We start from the raw sequence: 23,761 nt of genomic DNA on the forward strand, positions 1-23,761 counted from the left end.
TAAACTCATCTTCATTGGTCGACTACAAACATGACGTATCATCTGAAACATGGAAGTAGCTACATGCCCATTAGCCCACAGCGTCATTAACAGGCGGCTCGCTCAGTGTGTGACGTGCACTTGTAGATAAAATATAGGCCTATATTAATGAAGGTTCATTGTTGGTTGAAAAAATAAAAATCAAAAATAATATGATGTCTCTGAGGGAGAAATTAACCACAACCTGAGTCTCTACTGTCGAGGAAAATTATTAGTGGAGAGAAGCCCTGCACATCTTATGTTTATGTGGAATCTGCAAATTGACAACAGCTGTAAAATTAAAATAGTGGAGAAGACGTAAAAAGACAAAAATGGAAACAACTTCATTTCATAACTGAAACCTAAATTATTTATTTTTAATATCATCTATTAAACTGCAACTCTTCACATCAACCTCCCAGAAAAGGAAAAGACATCTCACGTCCACATTTGAAGCTCAAAGAGAGTTTGAGCGTCACATGAACAGAAGTAGAACAAAAACCTCATTTTAAAGCTCCAAAGTCAAAGTTTTCGGAGTGAAGTTAATAAAGAAATCACGCTGCAGTGTTGGTGAACTGATATGACTCTGGAGTTTAACGTGCTGGAAGCGGAGCCGGCCAGAGTAAGCTGATTTCTCAAACCTCCTTTTCTTATTTTCTTAACATCTCGCTCTTCTGCAAATTAAGCTGGCTGAGATAACGCAGGATGTCGCTGACAGCAGCCAACATCTCGAACATCACTGAGCCAATCAGAGGCCGGCCAGCTGTTTACAATCTGTTGCCAATTCAATTTAGACTGGATTGATGCCAGGAGCCAGTCCGACAAGGACGGTCAGAGACGACCAGACAGACTGGAGACAACTCAACAGGAGTCTTCTACCTTCAGCTCATCATCGACACAGAGGTACGCTGCTGCTTGTAATCTGGCTCGATGTGGTCCAGTCAGGTGTGTCGGAGCAACCTCGACATGTCTGACATGTCTCATTCGTCTCAGTGTTTCTGCTGCCCTCTTTTCAATCTCAATAACACTTTTACCTGGTTAAATAAAGGATACATACACTCACCAGCCACTTTATTAGGTACACTTGTTCAACTCCTCATTAACACAAAAATCTAATCAGCCAATCAGGTGTCAGCAGCTCATTAACATTTAGTCATGTAGACATGATGAAGACAAGCTGCTGAAGTTCAAACGGAGCATCAGAATGATGAAGAAAGGTGATTGAAGTGACTTTGAACGTGGCATGGTTGTTGGTGCCAGACGGGCTGGTCTGAGTATTTACTGGGATTTTCAGCACAACCATCTCTAGGGTTTACAGAGGATGGTCCCAAAAAGAGAAAATATCCAGTGAGCCAAAATGCCTTGTTGATGCCAGAGGTCAGAGGAGAATGGCCAGACTGGTTCAAGATGATAGAAAGGCAACAGGAAGTCAAATAAGCACTGGTTCCAACCAAGGTGTGCAGAAGACCATCTCTGAAGCAACAACACCTTGTCCAACCTTGAAGCAGATGGGCTACAGCAGCAGAAGACCACACCAGGTGCCACTCCTGTCAGCTAACAACAGGAAACTGAGGCTACAATTCACACGGGTTTTCTCACCAAAACTGGACAATAGAAGATTGGAAAAACCACATTCAGATGGAAGCATGGATCCATCCTGCCTTGTATCAACGCTTCAGGCTGCTGCTGGTGGTGTAATGGTGTGGGGGAGATTTTCTTAGTACCAACTGAGCATGGTTTAAACACCACAGCCTACCTGAGTATTGTTGCTGAGCGTGTCCATCCCTTTATGACCACAGTGTACCCATCTTCTGATGGCTACTTCCAGCAGGATAACGCACCATGTCACAAAGCTCACATCATCTCAAACATGACAATGAGTTCACTGTACTCCAATGGCCTCCACAGTCACCAGATCTCAGTCCAATAGAGCACCTTTGGGATGTGCTGGAACGGGAGATTCTCATCATGGATCAACTGTGTGATGTCATCATGTCAATATGGACCAACATCTCTGAGGAATGTTTCCAGCACCTTGTTGAGTCTGTGACACCAAGAATTAAAAAGGGGGTCCAACTGGTACCAGCAAGGTGTACCTAATAAAGTGGCCACTGAGTGTGTACATAGTGTCACCATTTCAGTATCTGATCAAATGTCTCCCCTTCTGTTCCTGACATATGATTTTGAACAACAGACTGTTTTACGCAGAACACGATGATGTCACAGTGAAGATGACCTTTGACCTTTTGGATATAAAATGTCATCACATCATTATTTTATCCTGTGAGACATTTGTGTGAAATTCGGTCATAGTTAGTGTATGAATTCTTGAGTTATGGCTAAAAATGTTCTGTGAGGTCACACTGACCTTTGACCACTAAATTCTAATCAGATTGTCGTTGAATCCAAGTGAACGTTTGTGCCAAATTTAAGAGAACTTTCTCTAGGCCTTCTTGAGGTATGAGGTTCACAAGAATGAAACAGATGCGAGGTCACAGTGACCTTTGACCCCTAAAACCTAACCAGTTTGTAAGTCAAAGTGGACGTTTGTGCCAAATTTGAAGAAATTCCCTCAAGGAGCTCTTGAGATAAGACGTAAGGATGGATGGACAACCTGAAAACATGATGCCTCCGGCCACAGCTATCGCCGCCGTGACCACAGCAACATGATAAAAACAAAATGGCTGACATGATCCAAACATGTTAATTTCATTCACAAGTGGACTCACATATGGAGGCGTGTCCAGGCTGTCTGTGTTGACCACCACAGGGGGAGGGTTGGCCTGAGGAGAGAAGACACATCACAGCGTCAGAGGAAACATCACCCCCTAAAAATACACCCCACCACCACCCGTCAACACCCAAAACCTGAGCGACCTCCCACAGAGCTCCACCCCTGCAGACACACACTGAACACAAGCTGCGGCAAATAAAAGGCAGCGCTGACATTAGAGACGTCCCCTCTGATGGTACTAACAGAGGATAAAACAGGAAGCCGGTGGATTTGAGCAGAGATTAGTGAGGACAGGGCGCTACGTACATGGTGGCATTTCACACTGCAGAAGATGCAGTGCTGAAGCATGAAGCCTGAATCAGTCCAATCGAGTCCTCAACGATTCTTCTTCTTCTTCGAGCTTTAAAGTCAATCTGACGCGCTCACTCACTCATTCTCTTTGCGTCTGCCCTGATCGCTTGCTCACTTTCTGCCCGGGAGGAGCCAGATGGGCTCTTAAAAGTCATGTGTGTCGGATGGGGGGGGGGGGGTGTCAGTCAGTTAGTGTGGCATTTCTCCCACTGTCTCTATCTGTAATCTGCTCACTTCATCAGAGCCGCAGCTGGACGGCAGACATGGTGCGACACGATGGCGGCGAGACGAGCAGCCGAATGAACGAGAAGATAAATCTATGGATGGATGGAGCAGAGGGACGAGTGGAGGAAAATAAAAACAACAACAACAACAACAACAAAAAAAACAGAAACCTGTGACGTCGGAGGGATGATGGTGGTCTCGGCTGCGATTGGTGAGACTGGGATCACAGGGATTATGGGAGAGGAGGGCGGGGTGGCCTCTGCCTGCTGAACAATAGCATGGTGAGGGGTCAAAGGTTAGACAAACACAGAGCAGCACAGATGAACAGCAGGAGAAGGAGGAGGAGGAAGAGGAGGAGGATGGAGGATGGAGGCATGTCCGTGTTGACTGACAGGTGTTTGTTTGTTTTCATCATGTGGAGGTGCCAGCTGGGAGGAGTTCAACACACACACACACACACACACACACACACACACACACACACACACACACACACACACACAGTGTCAGGTCAGCCAATCACAGGAAGACGTTGTGTGATTGACAAACTGACACTTGTGCTTTTTGGTCGATGGTGATGTGACAAAACTCGACCCATCTGCTGCTGAGAAGATTAAACCATACTGTTTGACCTGCGTCTGTGTGTGTGTGTGTGTGTGTGTGTGTGTTAAATCCCCGGTCCCTCGGTGCAGTCTCAGCAGGGGACGGATGTCCTTTTTTTTGTGATTATTGAAAAGCAGCAGACATTTCAATCAGGGCGAGCAGAGTTATTAACCGCAGACTGAACATAAAGATAATAAAGATCCCAGAAAGTGGAGCCAGAACATCTGGATCGCCCCCTGGTGGCCGGCTGCAGTACAGCTCGTGACGATGTTCTGATAAAGTTTTGTTATTTTAATTCATGAAGAACGTTCACGTTTTTGGATTCTCCGTTCACTGTGAAGGCGTTTTGGAAAACTACGCACTCTTCAAGAATTCAAGGCAACACGCTGTAACACGTATCTGATACACAAATGGTCGTTTTGTGGGAGAAGAATTCCTTTAATATGTGAGAGTCAGTTTTCAGTCTGAGCGTTTACATGACATCAGAGGAAATGGATTTACTGTGTCACTCTGACGAAAACCGGACTGGACTTTTCCTAAAGAGACATGCATGTATACAGTCAATCAGACCCAAACTGGCCGAGGCGCTCTGAGCATGCTCCACAGTTTCCGCCCCGGGCTTTGACCCAGAAGTCCAATAGCATTAAATGTGTAAGAGAAGAAGAAGCCGGTAACAACATGGAGAAATCTACATCCAGAGCCGTGACTTTTTGGACGGACCAAATGTACAGAGCTGTAAAGTTGTCCACCATGGTACCAGTTAGCTGCTAGCTAACCGTAGCTAACTTGTTTGTCCATTGTTTGGTCTGTGACGTAATAGGTCAACAGGAAAAAGGTCCAATACTAACAAGCTGAAAGGGGGCATATCTCCACCTATCGTAGAGGAGTCGCACATACTTGGCTCAATAAATGGATTCCCCTCCCGTGCTTGTATACTGGGACAAGGACAGTAGGCCAGTTAGATGTCCTCGTCCAGCTGGGACTGTAGCTCCTCTTCACTGTTTCCATGGAAACAGACTGAGTGACGGGGCTAACTGTTAGCATCACACGGCTAACATTACCTAATGGTTATCAACAGTTTTAACAACAGAGTCGAGCTGTGAGATTATCAGCTCGCTGTCAGATGTTAACGTCAGACACCACAGAGCAAATGATCTTTTTCTCGTTGCCCCGCATCAGTACTTCAAACAGATAAACGGATGGTTTTAAATATGTTAAATCACATTTGCTTTTGTGTGACAGCATCTTTTTATTGCTTTTATTTCTGTTAATTTCTATTTATGCTCATTTAAATTTTATGTCTTGATTTTTGCATTTTTTTCTGTCTTCTTGTTCAACTGACATTTGTCTTGCTTATGTTTAATTTGGACGGTTTGTCTCTCTGCTGCTCTGTCGCCATCTGAGCTTCCTCTTCCGCCTTTGCATTGACTGTCAGAGCACTTTGTCAAAACTGTTTTTAAAGGTGCTCCATGAATAAAGTGACAAATTTTTGCTTTTATAATGAATTTCAACTGAACTGAATACGAATTAAAAATCTACAAAAGAACTGCTAAGACAAATAAGATGGAGAAGAAGATGCAAAGAAGTTTGAATTTTGAAAGTTTAAATTGAACTTTATTCTTCATTTTGAGTATTTCTTATAATTCATGTTCTTTCATTTTTCGTTTTTCATTTAAGGTATTTGATTTTTTTTTAACCTTTCAGCTTGTGCTTTGTTTGGATTTTTTTTTGCTCAATAAAGGAAAATAAAAAAAAGAGCAGAACCTTGTAAAACCCTGATAAAAAGAGGAGAGCGTGCGGCAGCCTCCATCCCGTTGACCTCTATTATACAAGAGCAGGACCTGGTGGAGCTGCTGGCAGGAAGTGCCGCTCTGTTTCGAAGAGGCTTAATTGTTGTGCTGCAGCAGCAGAACGTGGCGCCCATGGAAAACCAACAGACGCTAAAATTAGCCCCCGCACATCGACCACATTGATCCGGCAGCCCTACTTCTGGAGCGCCGCTCGGAAAAGCCGCTGACAAAGGGGCTTAATTGCTCCCAAAGAATACAAACGGCTGTGACAAATGCAGCAACACACAGAGTTCATGCTTTAATCTAACGAGAGAGACGGTGGGAGTGAGCGCTCCTGCACAGAGCAGATCTCTGCGGTGATGAATAAAGTAAATAAATGAGCATCAGCACTGTTTCAGAAACTATTAGGCCATTCATCAATTAGTCGATCAACAGATTAATCAACAACAATTTGTAATCATAAAGTTCCTGTGAGTAAATGGGGTTACATGTTAAAACCATTAGGGCCATATTCTGGGAGACATACTGACATAAAAACATATATTTTTCAAGTTAGTCTTGTTGGCTTTCTGACCAAGTAGGGTCCATTTGTTAAATCTGGCAGTGTATTGAGGGGCAATTAAAACGATTGTCTGAAAGAAAAATAAATCTACTTGTGCTGACAGAAGCTGTCAATCAAGCTTGATCTGATGACGCCCCCCCCGCCATCCTGAGAAATGATTCGAGCAGCCAAACAAGCTTATTTTGAGTAAGATTTTCAGATAGTTACAAACAGTTATGAGACATGAGACGCTCATCTTTGATTTCATATTTCGTATTTTTACTATTTCAAGCAGAGTTTCCAGTCGCTTTAAAGAAAAGTGCCAAATATGTTTCAGTATGCTGCCAATTATAAATTTTAAAAAGAAAGAAAATAAGAATCAGTGGGGTCAGACTTTTGAAAACCTCAATCTGTGCATCTCCAATAAAGACATTAATCTATCATGGAAACAACTACTGACTGCAGACTTACTCAGTCAAATGGTAATTGTTGTGTACGCCATCTTCACACACACCACTGCAGGTAAAATGTAAAACACAGGACTGAAGCAGATTTAAAACAGAATGTCTGAGGAGGAAACGAGAAAAGATGAAACAGCTGAGGATGAAAACGTGACTGAACGAGAAGCTGCGCCGAGTGTGATGAGGACGAGTGACTGAAATGACGAAGGTTCTTGTGGTTTTCACACGGCAGATGTCATGACAACAGAGTCACACACGGACGATCCGTATTGATTCTCCATGAACTGACTCACTGTAGTACCTCCATCTCTGACAGCAGCACACACACACACACACACACACACACACACACACACACCACTGTACATGTGTTCAGCTCTGAAAACTGTTCCATTTATAATCTCACAGCAGAACAACGCTCAGCTCTTCAGTCACGAACGACATAAAGAGTTCAAGGGTCAGAGGTCACGACACCGAGACAACAACTGACACGGACACAGTGACCCAAGATTCAGCACCAAAACAAAAACAGAACTTGTTCCAATCTGGTTACCTCAGATTCTTCCTGAAAACTGCAGCAGATCAAAAACTCTGACTGTGAAGGAACCGAAAAAACAAACTCCTCACACTGTTGATTTGTCCTCCAAGGACTGAGAAGTCTCCGACAAATTTTATTAACGATTAGGAACCGGCATGAGTACTTGTTTAGCTTCAGTATTAGTTCAACATATCGTTTATCATTTAAAACGGGTGAAACCTTATTTAATTGCGGAGCTGCGTGCAGCGTGTTGCTTCACATTGTGCCTCCTTGCGGTGGAGGCAGAGACGGGGCTAACTGTTAGCATCACACAGCTAACATTTGCTACCAGTTCAGCGACAGAGTCAGGCTGTTTTATTGTCGGTGTGTTTGTTGGGACCGTTGAACAGCTCAGTGTTGGATGTTAGCTGCTGCTGTGTTAGCTTGTGCTAGGTGGGCAGATGGTGAACTAATCACAGGATAGCAGCTCGGAGACCGTCCTTCAGCGCTGCCTCAAACCTCTGTAACGTTAAGGTAGCAACAGAAAGTTTTGTTGTTCTTGCAAGTACTCAAGTACTCTATAATGCAGTGCCAGTACTTGAATATGGAAGTAACTTAAAATGCCCACCCCTATTGACGACGGTCCTCAGACTTTTCCTGACAAAAGTCAGAGGACAGGAAACATTGTAAATAAAGTGAGTAAAAGTAGTTGGGAGTGCGAAGGATTTCTTTGTTTCTTTTCCAGAACCAGATTTTTACAAATACAAGCTTGTTTTTCTGCACACCCTTTCACTGAACAAAAGAACCTAAAGTTGAGTAAAATATCGTCCAAACACGAGCAGACGTTAAAGATTTTGTCAAAGTAGAAATACAAGAACTCATCGGTAAGATTACAAATCTGACCAGATATTTAGTACTTGTAGTACGTGTAATTTTTGTTACAGACTCCGTCCTACAAATACACGGAGCTATGAACTACGCTTTGCTAATGACCCAGTGCTAAAAAACCCAGTGCTGCTTGGTATCGATTTGGTGCTACACATACTCATTGCTATTAATTCAGTACTTTTTGGCACCAACTTGATGCTTTGAATACTTGAGCTACAAACTTGAGAGCAACCCCGTCCCACAAACCACAGTATGTCTTGGTATCAGCTCAGTGGTGGGAATACTCAGAGCTACAAACATCAGGACTCTTTTAAAACAGATTTGGTTCAGCCTTTCAAAGACATCATGGTTGAAATAAAACATTTGTCCAACCTGACGGTCTCCCCACTTCAAACAGAACATGTCGATGTTGAAGTACCTTACTGAAAGCGAAGGGTACCCAGGGTATTTCCGGCCTGCTTGCTGCGAGGCTGCTGCTGACCACCTTAGCGGTGCTCTTGGTCGGGCTTTTCTTTACGCTGTCTCGCAGGTTGAGGAAACGACTGCGAGCTCGGCAGGACACCGGCACGGTGCAGGCGGTAAATGTGGACAGAGACGCCTGGACCTGTGGATGACTCGGCTGCTGCTGCTGCTGCTGCTGCTGCTGCCGGTGGAGCTCGATGGCATGCTGCCTCTGGAGCGGGTGAAGGTGGGCGATGGACTCCTGCAGGTTGATGTTGACCCGCGGCAGCTTCTTCTCTGCGCTGTTCATGGCCTTGGAGGTGAACTCCTGCCGGGGGTAATGTGTGGTCATCGTCCTGGAGGAGATTCCCGATCGGAGGAGGAGGCTGAATAATAAATTATGGATGGTTCCCTCAGATCTGAACAGGCTTGTCCGGTCACTGTGGTGCGATGGCAACAGATTCAAACTCAACCATGTAACTCAGGCTCCACCACCTCCCTCCACCACCAAAGCACAATGACACTCCCCTCTCCTCTTTCTCCCGTCACCCCTCCCTCTTCAGTTGCTCTTTCTCTGTGACACTCTCCCTCTCGTCTTCTCTCATTCTCCTGCCAATTAATCGGCTTCACTGAGCGAGGCACATGTCAGCACGAGGGGGGGCGGCTTCACTCGCTGCATGAATAATCGATGTTGCCTCCGGATTCAGACACAGCGACGAGCACGTCAGCGTCAGCAGCGGGTGTGTGTGTGTGTGTGTGTGTGTGTGTGTGTGTGTGTAACGACGACTCCTGGTTAGCAGCAGCAGGCAGAGAGCTGCAGCTTTCATTTGGATATTCTCTGCAGCAGCTTTAAGCCTCTGATGAAGATATAGACCTGACAGTTCAGGACTGAACCACCAAGCTGCTGCTGAGGTGACTGCTCTGATGTTACCACCCTGACTGTAACATGACAAAAGCTGAATGTGGAATACGAGCAGGAAAGAGACACATCGATGTCAGTCCAGACTCATGTGGATGTCACAGTCAAGCTGACCTTTGACCTTTTGGCCATCATTATTTTATCCTGTCAGACATTTGTGTCAAGTTTTGTCAGAATTAGTGTATGAATTCCAAAATCATGTTCATTGATGTCATAGTGGCCTTTGACCTTGAACTTCAGAATGTTTGTGCAAATTTGACAAATAATTCCTCAAGGCTTTCTTGAGATGTCCTGTTCATGAGAATGAGACAGACACAAGGACACAATAATCTTGACCTTTGACCAATAAAATCTCATCAGTTCACTGTTGAGTCCAAGTGGATGTTTGTGCCAAATTTGAAGAAAATCTGTCTAAGTGTTCTTGAGACATTACGCTCCCGAGAATGAGATGGATGCAAGGTCACAGTGACCTTTGACCATAAAATTCTAATCTGTTCATGCTTTAGTCCTAGTGGATGTTTGTGCTCAATTGAGGAAATTCTGTCAAGGCTTTCTTGAGATATCATGTTCACAAGAATGAGACAGACACAAGGACACAATGAGCTAAACCTTTGATCACCAAAATCTAATCAATTCACTGTTGAGTCCAGTTTGTGCCAAATTTGAAGATATTCTGTCAAGATGCTCTTGAGACATTGTGTTCCCAAGAACAGGGGGGATGCAAGGTCACAGTGACATTCGACCACAAAATTCTAACCTGCTCATCATTAAATCCAAGTGAATGTTTATGCTAAAAAATCTCATCAGTTCACTGTTGAGTCCAAGTGGATGTTTGTGCTAAATTTGAAGAAAATCTGTCAAGGATTTCTTGAAATATTATGTTCACAAGAATGAGACAGACGCAAGGTCACAATGACCTTGACCTCTGATCACTAAAATGCAGTCAGTTGACGCTTGAGTTCAAGTGGACGTTTGTGCCAAATTTGAAGAAAAAAAAAAAAAAGGCTAACTTGAGATACTGTGTTCAGAAGAATGGGACAGACGACCTGACATGTCTCCGTCCACAGCTCACACCAGCCTGGGAGCATAATAAAGATACATGCTGGTATTAGAAGGTGGAGGACGTACGTCCAGCGTGGACTTCAATCATGGTAGTCTGGACAGACTAAAACCAGAAGTCACCAGACCTCAAACTGACCGTGGAAGAAAAGTCATGAGGTCATAAAATCAAACAAGATCATCCTCTCTGGGGAGCAGGGCTCTGTGCTATTTTGAATTCTGTAACACTGGAGCCAAAATGATGCGTCAAGCTGCCACGTATGGTTTTAGTTAATGACAGAAAACAAGAAAATTAAATGTGTGAAAATTAAATGTGACCGCCATAACTCCGTCAGGAGCAAACTGTTCTTAGTTTTCATCAGCTGACAGGTTCAAACTGAGGCTGGGGAGTGTATGGATATTATAGTGATGCTGTGATATGAGACCAGATATCATCTTAGATTTTAGATGTATTCTTTGATCCAACACCTCAAATATCAAACCATAAAACTTAAGCTTAGACTTTTCTAATACTAGATAAGCAAGTTGCGTTACATGACACATACCTGTGTTCATCTCTCCTCTGTCACACTCTCCGCACAGCTCCGCCCCCTCACTCACTCACAAGTTCTCCAGCAACACTTTTTAGAGCCACAGCCTGACGTGCACCTCCCCAGAGATGTAACTCCACGTCACAGTGACGCAGACCTCCTGTCTGTCTCTGTAAGCTGAAACCATTTCCCTCAGTGGAAACACAGCTTTGATTTACTTTAAAACTGGTTGTGACATATCAGATGTGGCTTTGACTTGCAGCTGAAAACATGTTGACAATTTCGTACAAAATACCGAGATATATATCGTGTATCACCAGTCAGCCTGTAAATACTGAGATATGAATATTTGTCCATATCGCCCAGCCCTGGTTGGAGGTAGGGACAGGTACTGAAACCTGGTATTAAACACTCTGAAGTTTGGTTATGCTTCATGAGAGTGATGCCAACACTGCTCGTTGGTCGACAACTCGTGTGCACGAGAGGGCAGAAAGACGAGCAATGTTCGACCACCTAGCTCGTAGGTCATCTTCTGTTACCCGATCCACCTCAGGTATGTTACAGTATACAACAGTAATTTATTCAGGTTTCTGTGATTCCAACCTTGTTTTCCCTGTTCTTTGGGGAGTTTTGTTCTTGTGATTTTACTATTGTTTGGTGATATCAGGCTTTATTAATAAAAATTGAGATCAGATATTGATGTCAGCCTCAGTTTGATTCGATCAACCTGCTGAGACTCCCCTGCTGTGACAGATGGTGCTGTATGAACTGTGGAGGGTAACACTACTCCAGCCTTAACGTTGGGTAAATTATGAATGAAAAAAATTATTTCTACAACATGAAACGCGCCCCGGAGTAACCCGAGTGTTGACATGACAACGGGCGCCGTGCAGTTGGACAGATTTCCATAAGTGGATTTAAAATCCAGGAGAGGAGCCGGTGGGTTTGGTGGGAGGAGCACTTCCACATCTTTCCCTCTCCGGCATCAACGAGCCGACAGATATGCTGACCCAACAATCTGAATACACGACAGAGCTGTGCTAAACCAGCCACCAAACAGTCCCTGAACACCTCGTCTCCATCCACATTCACCGCTGAAGACAATGATCAGTCTGCGTCCGTGTTCTGCTGTGAATGTCTCGGTGATGTAGGTTACTGTGTTACTGAACTCAGCCTCAGTTCAATGTGCAGGAATCTGAAGACTGACCCACACGATCCATGACGACAGGAACACGAACGCAGCATTTAGAGAGTAAATCAGTGCGATAAGCTGTCGTGGTCGTGATGTCACAGTCTAAAAATATACATCACAGTGAAGAGTGTGACCCATGTGGCTGCTCGGCCCTCATCAACACATCCAGTGTGTTTGGCTACACACACACACACACACACACACACACACACACACACACACACAGAGGAGGAGCACACTGAGGGCTGATGAAGATTAATGCTGCTACGTGACTGCAGCTCCACCTACAGGCCACACACATCAACACACCCGGCACTGTAAACGGGAGACAGTTACAGGCCAGAAATACAACCAGTTACACCACTGGTGGAGTCAGTGCCTCTAAATCTCATGATACTGGTTAAGTATAACCTCAGTATCTTTAAACACGGAGGAGCAAAACTATTTTTCCTTATTAACATAGAAATGTATGTTTTTCTAAACTGGGAAACTGCTTCATGAAGAAGAATTTTTCTCTTTATGACAAGTTGTCTTATTTATTTTTATTTTTTTTTTACAGTTTTTATCCACGTGTTAAATCAGCTGTGACGTTACACCCACAAAATTAATCTGTGAATGCTACGAGATCACCAAGAGGTCAGGTCAGGAAACACGAGCAGTCAGACGATCAGACGGGAAGCCAGGTGATCTAAACCAGTGGTTCCCAACTGGTGGGTTGCAGGTCCATTCTAAGGTCCCGTTTATACGACAACGATTTCAACTGAAAACGGTAAACTTTAGTTGCATTTTGGCCGATCGTTTACACGACAGCAGCATTTTGGGTGCATGAAAACGCAAGGATTTGAAAACGGGTTCCAGGGTGCAATGTTTTGGAAACACCAGCGTCTCCATTGTCATGTAAACTTGCAATATGCAGTTCCTCTGAAAACGGAGACTTTTCGCACATGCTCATTAGAGTTTCAGTCACTAGGCATGTGCGAGAAAGTCGACCATCACAACAACAACAATGCCGAGCTCTGTTTGTGCTGCTCACCCTGTTGAATTCATCAACGCTTCTCCAGCAAAGTGTAGATCTACTGTGGCAACTCCACCTCGTCGCGCTTTAGAAAACTTCCGCATGTATATGACGACGTTATTGAAACGATCTCCGTTCACACGGAGCCGCAAAATCGAGTAAGGTAAAGCTGCAGTGCCGGAGGCTGCAGTTTCAGGACCGCAGTTTTAGGACTGTTTCATTTTCCGAGCGGAGGCTGCAACCTGAAGTTTATTTTTATTTTTTTGCTATACCCAAATACTACTTTCTTATCAAATAGTTGTAATCAGTGTTGGGCAGTAACGCGTAATTTGAAGTACAGTGAATATCTGGCACAGAGCGATCCTCTCCGCTCCTCTCACCCACACTTGAGCACCCGTTCTGGTTTACACAGTGTCGGCACGCCTGACCTGACCTCCGTGGCCCTCCCTGGATGGGTGCTCAAGTGTGGGTGAGAGGAGTGGAGAGGACCGCGCAGGTCAGGCAAAGCGGGCCGACACTGTGTATCCCAGAACGGGTGTTTAGTTGTGGGTGAGAGGAGCGGAGAGGACCGGCAGTAGTAATGTATAGTTACCTGAGCTTCATCAATCAAATTACGCGTTACTGCCCAACACTGCAGCAGGTTTGTAAAAATCACACTTTATTTTGAAGTACAGTGAATATCCGGCACAGAGCTTTTATTGTGAAGTGCTGTTTCCTGCTGCAGAGCGAGTGAATAAGAAACAGCTGGTTCGCAGAGACAAAAAAGTAGCACGATGACACGACCAAACACACGTATGACACTGAATATCTTAAACTGTGTGGACCTTGAACTAATGACTAAGGAGGAATCTGGACCCTGTGGTTGGACCAGCTGGGAACCACTGATCTAGAACACTGTATCTGGAGGTCACGCACCTCATGTGTCTGTGATAATCCCTCACTGCTCAGATTACAACTTCAGTCAGTACAGTCAGAGCTGACGCATGAGGTCAGTCTGTCAGTTTACAGCTGGCACACTGAGAAATTTTACTCTTCACCTTTGTTTTCTCTTCTAAATAATCTGTCCCGTTGGTTTGTTTCCAACCTGTCTGATGTCCACGTTCACAGATATTAAATATTCACTTTTATGTTTTTATCACCGACAGAACTGATGTATAAAACTATGAAACCCACTTTAAGGATGGAAATCCAGAGCTAGTTTTGAGTATTGGTTCCAAATCGTCCAATCCATCAGAATCTTGTCCGTCCGAGCTCATAAATTCCTTCTGTTAAGGAAGCATGATGTATATCAGTCCGATAAATTATCAGCTGATAATGGGACATTCTTTATTATTATGCTTTAGATCATTAAAATCATAGCCGATAACACGAAGCCAGACTGCTTTCATTGACTTAACATAGGCAGCATCTACACACCGACACAGTGGGTGGCGCTACATGTACCTTTAAACTTGGTTTGTGAGCCGTCAATAAACACAGAGAAGAACAACAACTGCAGCTGCCGTCTAGAGGGCGAAACATGTCGCAGTGTGAGATGCACATGAAGACAAGAGGATGGCACCGAGTGTCTGATCTCCAACCACCCGACACCACACCAGATCAACAAACTTCCTGCAGCTGTTGAACAGCTCAGACGCTGCGCTGAAGGACCGTCTGCAGAGTGTCGTGTTAACAGTTGGATTTGGTTCGGTCAGAGCTGTTGAATATTAAATCAGACTTTCTGACCCCACGATATACACTTCTGTTTAAAATACAAACAGGCCATGAGAAGCAGGTTATTATCGGTAACTGTCAGACAGTGTATCCCTTCCTTCTATTGATGCTGGCATGTTTTTCTGACGGTTCAAACAAGGCTCAGACTGGCCATCAGGCAATTCGACAAATGCCAGAGCAACGCCAGCACCAGCAATGTTGGAGGACAAGAGAAAGAAGAAGACCCGCAGGCTGCGGGTGATGTTGGAACAGCCCATCTGATTTATGGTTGCACAGCCGTACAGTTGTCAGCAGCCTCCTTTACTGTAAGGCAGGTGCTGTGGTGCCATCTGTCATCACCTCCACCTCATGTTGATGCGTCTATGTAACGTCAGAGGTCAAATGGATTTAATCAAATTAAATCAAATAAGACAGAGCCGAGTTCAAACGTAAAATACAAGCAAAACATAATAAAGGATCAAAAAAGGGAAAAGGTGGAGCAGAAAAGGTCTGAGAGGAAAAAGAAAATGATCGAGGCTGCAAAACGTTTTGAGCAAACTGATTCATACATTTTCCCCACAAATGCAACATGCTAACGTTATTAGCACAAGCCTATGGCATTTTACATTGTATAAATTAGCCTAGCAGCTAGCAGAGATTTCCTCTGCTCATATTTCAGCCAGGATAAATCACACACAGTGTGTGGAGGCTTTATTGTCTTCACAATTTATTGTTTCTTATCTGTGAAATTAAAGTAAATCAAAGCTTTGTTTCCACTGAGGGAAATGGTTTCAGCTTACAGAGACAGACAGGAGGTCTGCGTCACTGTGGCGTGGAGTTACATTTCTGGGGAGGTGCACGTCAGGCTACAGTAAAGACTCTACGTCGACAGAGCCTACGTTGTAGCTACGGCGTCAATTCAACGCAGAGGTATAAATTCCACCTGATCAGGAGTCAGTGAGGTAATTGACAAAGATTTGGACTAATCAGCAGAATCTGTAGTGACACTTGTATCAATAAAATCTTCTTGATTCCCCTCCCTGCCTGCTATAAACCAGAATTCTTCTTTGATTTGATGCTACTCTGTGGACATCGTGATAACAAACATTGAGAAATCTTCTCATCCAGAAACCAAAGAGAAAACTGTCAGAGGAAAATAAACGCTGCAAACTGGGGCTCATTCTCACTTTGCTGCATCTCCAGCATTAAAGGAACATTCAGGATCTTTTTCTATGACCTGAGAGCAGTTTTCAAACTTTTGGCCATCACTCCTCTCGCTCACAGCATTTTATTTTATGATGTTTCACTGTCAGTTTCACAGCAGCGACCTGTGCAGACAGCGACACCAGCAGAGTCCAACACGGCAGCCACACGAGCAGTGAACAACGCAGACGTACCGAAGCCCAAACATAACTGAAAGACAACACACCAGAAACATCCGCTGCAGCCACACAGTCTGCTCACACAGATACAGTCAGTCGGTCAGAGTGAAGCAGGAAGTCACTCTGTAATCGCTCTCTAATGGATGTTTACAGCTTTGGATAATGACGCTGACATTTCCCTTCTTTCTCACCTCAGATGAGGAGGCTTACATGATATCATTAAAGTGTAAAACACCTGATCAGAAAGAAGCATCATCGACTCACAGGACGTCCAAAAACTATGAAAATAAGACCAAAACAAAACTGCAAAAAAACAAAAGTCAATTTCTTCCTCACTCTTCTGTTTAGTCAGTTTGCTCCATGCTGTAAGAATCAGGATCGGCTGAAGTTCATCCCTCCACATTTATGGGAATATTTACAGGAAATTCTGCTTTATAAATTCAACCTGAGGTATAAATGTGGCTCTACTGGTCGTGCTATCTTTACACCTTCCTTCTCCGCTAGAAAGATCTGGGGAAGCCTCCAGCTGCTTCCCAAACAAACATGACTATGACTGCAGAGGGCCTAGACCTCGGTCAAGTTGCCAGCTGACCTAATCACTCTTCATATTTATCCATGTTAGGGCTGCACCCCGACAGGTAAAAAAAAAAAAAAAATATCGAAAATAAAAGTCTCTACTGTCCAGTGTCGGTCGTGGAAAACTGCACGATGAGTTTTAGTCATTTATTTCCTTATTTTCTGACACAAACGGACACTAAATGGTATCTGTGTTAAAGTTGGAGGAGGTAGGGTGGGCGCTACGTGTCTGCAGCAACGCCATACCAATACTGGCTGTATGACTGAGTGTGATTGGTTGTCTGTCTCAATGGGTCAGCCCTGTGATAGCCTCTAACCCAGTGTCAGCTGGGACAGGCTCCACCCCCCTGTGACCTCTAACACGATAAGCAGTAATGGAAAATGAATGAATGAATGAATGAAAGATGCTGAGATCACAAAACCTCAGTCATTTATACAAAAAAACAAACAAACAGATTTTAAAAACTGTTTAAAAATGAAGTCAGGTTGTTATCAGCAAAATTCTTGTTCAACAGGTTGCTGAATACCTCTGGGATTATTATCAAGTAATTTTACTGCAGCATTTTTACATGTTACATCCTAAAAACACGTGAACCCAGGTATCTGACTCCGCCCCCACGTTTTCTCACAGACACAGCTGTACCAGAGCTCTGCAGAGAAGTGACACATGAAGCTGAGGAACCTTTGAGTACAGCAGGAAGGGTGGAGTTAACCTGTGACGCCTGGACTTGTGACTATAACAGGACATTATCCGACAGAGGACAGGAGACGCTGTCTCACGTCCTCCAAACTAGAGCTGGACATTATCTGACAGAGGACAGGAGACGCTGTCTCATGTCCTCAAAACTAGAGCGGGACATTATCTGACAGAGGACAGGAGACACTGTCAGAAAATGTCTTTGCACTGGATTCTGTCTCTTGTCACTAACACTGGAAACATGTTTGGAAACTTTCTTCAATGAGCAGTGATCAGAAACAGAACCTGACTTGTTCTCAGGAACTTTTCTCTGTATCATCTCAAGGTGAAGTCTGTCTGATTTAAGGGGTTTGGTGGCATTTAGCAGTGAGCTTAATGATCCACAGAGCCTCTTCCTCTCAGAAACAAACACACCAGCTGATTTACACCAGTATAAACACTGAATAACACACATCACAAATCCATGTGTGCCGACACAGACTGGCGTGTCTCTGGGGGCGGCTGGTCCAACACATGCTGATGTCGCTCACCTTTTTCTCAGACAATATAAGATCCAGGTGTCGGCTGCACAAAGCACCTTGGGTTAAGGTTTTCCTGAGTCTGAGTTAAGGTTTCCTTGAAAAAATTGTTGCACAAAACATCCTCAAGTCTTCTCCTTCAGGTTTCCTTAAAATGTTTACTTAAGGGTTTAAGATTTTCTCCTTATCTTGGCCTTAAACTTAAGGAATTGCTTAAAGTTTGTTAAACCGTTGCACAAAGAACCTCTCACTCCATCTGAACCACAACGTGGTTTTATGCAACAGGATCTTTCCAGTCAGTTACTGGGGAGGTGTTTCGTGTAAGCCTTAACTGTCTCACTTAAACTTAAACCTCAAAGTTAAGGTGCTTTGTGCAGCTGGCCCCAGACGTTGAGGAAGTTTTCAGCAAAAGCAGAATTATCCACAGAGGTCGAATCAGATTTGGCCGGTCAACACAAGTATTCAACGATTGTTTGTTTTCATATAAAGTTTTGCAGTTCGCATGAGGCTCAGCAGGGCGCTTAGTGTGACACACTGAACTTCCTCTAATGTAGTAAACAAGCTAACAACGCTAACGACAGATCATTTTTTTGCAGACACTCTATATCAAACAGAAGGCAGACACTGTCGTATGAAGTATCTGTGAGCTGTACATTCACCACTCGTGAGCAGAGGAGAGAAGATAATGTTACGTCGGAGTTTTACAGCCCAACGTTTCTCCTCTGTGCTGCTGCATCACGTCCGCAGCTGTGCCAAAGAGTGGCGTCAAAGTCAAAGAGCGCTCACTCTGGAGGAAAATCTGGGAAGTTCACTGCACAGCTCACTGAGTGGATGAAGGACAAACAAACAAACAAAAAATACTGCTGGACCTGAAGCAGTCTCAGTCAACTGAGCGGTGTCTGACTGATGATCCAGGCCTAATTCAAACTGCTAGAAACACTGAATAAAACAGTTTCATGTGACAAGTTGGGCTGCTAACGACACGACAACTAGAGCCAGTGTTTGGTTTGTCTGCTCTGGGCTACTGTAGAAACATGGCGGTGCAACATGGTGATCTCTGTAGACGAGGACCTGCTCCCTGTGTAGATATAAACAGCTCATTCTGAGGTAACGAGAACACAACCATTCTTATTTTCAGATGATTAAACACTAAAGAAAACACACTGATTAGATTATATTCCATTTCTGAATCCGACACACTGAAGCTTTAAGATCATCAGAGGAAACATCTGAATTCATATTGAGGACAAAACACATCCAGACTCTTCAGCTCCTCTCGCTTCATGACTGTGTTATAATTATCGTCGCCTGTCTTCAGCGTAAACCTACATTTTGGTGTGTGTGTGTGTGTGTGTGTGTGTGCATGTATGGTAACGTGCGTGTTTGAGGCAGTAAACAGGGAGGCGGTGGGGTAGTGCTGCGTGTCAGGAGCCTGGAGGTTGCTAGGCAACGCTGGGGAAGGCATGTGCTACTGCAGGGGTTCCTCACATCTGCCCAGAACATGATGCTGCTGTTTATGCAGGTAAATCTCTCCACGTCGACACGCAGACTTTTATTTATATATTTAAAGGAAAAAAAAAAAAAACCAGCTGCACAGGTGTGACAAAAACCAACACCTGACTTCAACAGAAACACTTCCTGCGTCTGAGACGAGGGAGAATCCAGCCCGTTGCTGTTATGATCCGATACAGCTGCTGAAAGCTCTGGAACATTCACACTGATTCCTGAACATTTGGCGACACTCAGCGCGATCTCCTGTTTAGATCTAACGACCTGCTCGCAGCCGCTGCAGCCTTATCAACAAATCACCTCCAACGCCACAAACACACAGCGTCCTCATGTTTACACTGCGCCTCTATTCATCTTGTGATGGTGATAAAAACAAATGACTGGGATATGGGACCGTGGATGAGGGCGTTTCTGGATCTGCGGCGAGGAACTGAACCAGATGTGAAGGTTTCTGCATGAATCCTGATCCACCACATGACGCAGCAGCAGCAGCTCCTGTTGCAACTTTTCCACATCTGCCTCATCCAGCAGCGTCACATCCACAGCAGACGGACCGATCAATACATTTACAACACACACACACACACACACACACACACATACCAGTGCATGATGGTATGTATACACGCTGCACACACACGTTGTAGAAAATGACTCACGCTACACGGTGCAGCGGTGCAGCACCTCCCCCTCCCTCCTCACCTTTATCAAGATTTATTTTCTTATGGGTTTGTGGGGGGGGGCGGAAGGAGGGGGAGGGGGGTGACCTACCAGGAGGCGCCGGTGGAGCCGCTTGGTTCTCCTCAGGGTGCCCATGATGCGGCGACCCATCTTTTTGGCGTACCACACAGAGTTGAGCATGCTGCTTGTTGCTGCTGCTGCTGCTGTGCTGAAGGTGGAGGTGGTGTGTCGCCTCCTTTGCGCCTCGTCTCGCTCCTGCTGCAGGCTGCGGGGTGGCGGAGGTGGTGCTGGCTGGAGAGCAGACGATGGGAGGGGGGCTTCACTCCACCTTGTGTCCCCCCCTCCTCCTCCTCCTCCTCCTTCTCCTCCTTCTCCTCCTCACAGACACAAACAGGGAGGCTGCAGAGATGGAGGAGCTGGTGGAGGTGACCAGATGCTGCTTCCAGGAGGGGAGCGACGGAGCAGAGAGGAGACACGCCGAGGTCGTCCTCCTGCTGTCAGTTATGAACGGCAGTGGCGGCGGCAGACGGTGGCCGGCAGGCGTCAGACTCTCGGACTTGACGGCAAAAAGAGAGAGAGGCGCCTCCGGGGGCGGATTAACCTGCCGGGGTGAGAGAGCATGGCGTAGCAGGCGGAGAGAGCGCAGCCGGTCGGCCAGCCTCCGTCTGTCTGAAGCAGACAGCAACAACAGACTGCAGGGCTGACGAGAGGACGGCTGTGTGTGTCTGAGTGTGTGTGTGTGTTTAAAGAGAGCGCAGGCAGAGAGGAAGTTAGTCCTCTGATCTCTTTTCTCTGCAGTCTGGAAACCTCACGCAGCTCCTTCCTCCTCCTCCTCCTCCTCTTCCCTCCTCCCTCCTGGTTCTCTGTGGGTTTGGTCCAGCTGACCTCTGTCCTACTTCAGTCCTCACACTTCGATTCCCCTCTCAGATGTGAGTCAGCTGGGGGGAAACTCACGCCTGAAAAATGCTGAGTTATCGCGGCAGTGACAGACAGTGTGGAGATCTGTGATGTGTGGAGCGACTGTCACGACCACTGATTCAATCCAGAGGAGTTCTTTCAGAGAGCTCAACGTTAGTGACTTTACTAGTTAGTTAAAACAGTCTGAACGCAGCTCTGGAGGCGGAGATAATCACACAAATATATATTAAAAAATTAAATAAAAATGAAAGTATAATCAAAAATACAGTCACAAGCAGCGACTCTGGGGTTCAAGCCAGCATGGACCTTTAAAACTTGAAAGCTGCGAAGGATCAAGACCTTTGAGTGTATGACGCCTGTGTTTAAGATAACCAACAGGTTTGGACGGATGCTCATTCATGTACGTCCAAATCTCTACCGGGCCACGCTCTTCTTTGGAAACAACGTCACTTCCTGTTGGTCAATTATAGAAACCGAGTTTGGTGATGTTTGAACAAAGTGACACATTTTTTGAAAGGCCAAACTGGTGGCGCCCCCTACTGGCCAATTACACATTATTTAACACACATGGTTCAAACATTATTATTTAACATATCTGCAAGTTTTGTGATCATTGGACGAAACATTTCTAATTGATTCTGATTTGTAGCCACGGCAGGTCTTTTTTTGCATTAGTGGCGCCTCCTAGTGGTCGATTCCGATGCAACTTTCGGGGTATGTTGCTCGTACCGTTTTCGAAAATTCCTGCAGTTTTTGTGATGACTGGCTCAACGGTTGTGGAGTTAGGTCTATTTATGTGCTGAGCCACGCCCCCTCTACAGTTCATTGGTTGATATCTAAATACAACGAGACATCAACAAGCCTTTGATGAGCTTCGTCCAACAGAGTCTGTCAGGGACGATGTTTTCCTGTAGTCTGACCCTGAAGTTAGCGTCACCCTGGTTCCCTTGTCTAAAAGACTTTGGGATTTTTCCACTGCATTTTGGATTATTAGAAAATAAACTCTGTGACGAACAAACGTTTATGAAGCTTGGTGTTGTTCAGTGAGATAATCTTCACTAATGAACACCACTTTATGATTATTGGTGCCTAAATGTCATCAGATCTAAAACATTGAGCTTTAAATGAAAAACACTACGGTCACATGACTTAACGTCGCCGACGTAACGAGTTCGTGTTCGGCGTGATGACGTTCTGAAGTCTCATTTAGCCTCTTGTTAGCAACTGTCTTTTTTAAGACACGTAGAAGCTTCAAAGTTCACGAGTGAGTACTGACTTCAGCCCGTGTTGACCTCAGACCTTCTTTCAGACATGTAAAACAAAACCTCACTGACTCTGATAAGAGGGAACTGTGAGTGGTGACATGCTAACTCATCTCTGGGGCGCTCTACAGTCATCCACAGACAGATCGGACCTTCGCTTCAGGAGGAGGGGTCAACAATGTGTTTTTCAAAAAATTCAAAATGGCAGAAAATCTAGTTGAGACTTTTTCATAGAGCACACTGAGCTGAACACGTGCGTCAAATTTCAAGTCAGTCAGATCTATAGCGTGAGAGGTGTGGTCTTCCCAAAATTGTTTTTTGGGCCTCGATCATAGCGCCCCCATCTGACTGATCTGAATCAAACTTTAGAGCAGAATTTGCAGACAACATCCAATCACAGCTGAAAATATCATGCGTCTATGATGTTCCATCTTACAGGGATTTGCAGAAACATTTGTGAAGAAGGAAGAAAACAACAGATTTTCAGCTCTTCAGACTTGAACCAGAACAAATCAGCTGCGATCATGTACCCGCATGCACTGAACAGTTCATCAGCTGTCCTTTGGCTCAACGACAATCATTTTTGTTGGTTTCAAAACATCTCGCCAAAGGACTGCAGTTGAAAATTAGCCAGCTGACTAACACTGGCACATTTACAGAAATGTTGATTAATGTGCGTTGTCCTTATAAAACTAAATAAATCTAAATAAATCAACAAAATCTTGTGCAAGTCTGTGGTTGGCCACTCCCACTGCCACGCCCCCTTTTAGCCAACTGGCATGACTACAAACACACACTTGACCTCCATACCAAAATTTCAGCTTCATAGAGTATAAACTGGCTGCTAAAGTAGTGCTGGACGGTAAACCATTTCATCCAGTCCCCACCCGGTACTGCCAGTTCACCTCCTGAGTACTGCCGAGGTGCCCTCCTTCTTGTGTCAGGAGTCCATCAAATATAAAATCATTTTAGTATCATCCTCATCATCATCATCATCATGTTTATACTGAAGGCTCTGATTACTGTCAATTACTGTGTTTCTTGCAGCTGCTAGTTTCCTTAAATTCAATATCTAAATAATCACATTTGTGAGGCGGACATGGAGTATATTGTACTTTCTACTGCCATCACCCAGAGAGGAAGCAGTAATGTTAACAAACGAGACCGACTGACCAACACACACTGCAGCAAATTAACTCTGCTCAGTCTGTTTCTCCTCAGAGGCTTCCCCATTATTTTGTT

General features: G+C 44.8%; 1 protein-coding gene across 2 annotated transcripts in view; it reads right to left on the reverse strand.

The window, feature by feature from the left end:
- Positions 1-23,761, reverse strand: part of LOC126408778 (disks large homolog 1-like) — a 178,721-nt gene that overhangs the window by 39,089 nt on the left and 115,871 nt on the right. For both annotated transcript variants that reach the window (XM_050074458.1, XM_050074457.1), the window contains exons 5-6: positions 3,499-3,594; positions 2,748-2,801 (exon numbers count right to left, since the gene is read on the reverse strand). In XM_050074458.1, the coding sequence (XP_049930415.1) occupies positions 2,748-2,801; positions 3,499-3,594 (150 nt within the window). The remainder of the gene's footprint in view (positions 1-2,747; positions 2,802-3,498; positions 3,595-23,761) is intronic.

The sequence above is a fragment of the Epinephelus moara genome, chromosome 21 (assembly GCF_006386435.1).
Source record: "Epinephelus moara isolate mb chromosome 21, YSFRI_EMoa_1.0, whole genome shotgun sequence".
Lineage (NCBI taxonomy): Eukaryota > Metazoa > Chordata > Actinopteri > Perciformes > Serranidae > Epinephelus > Epinephelus moara.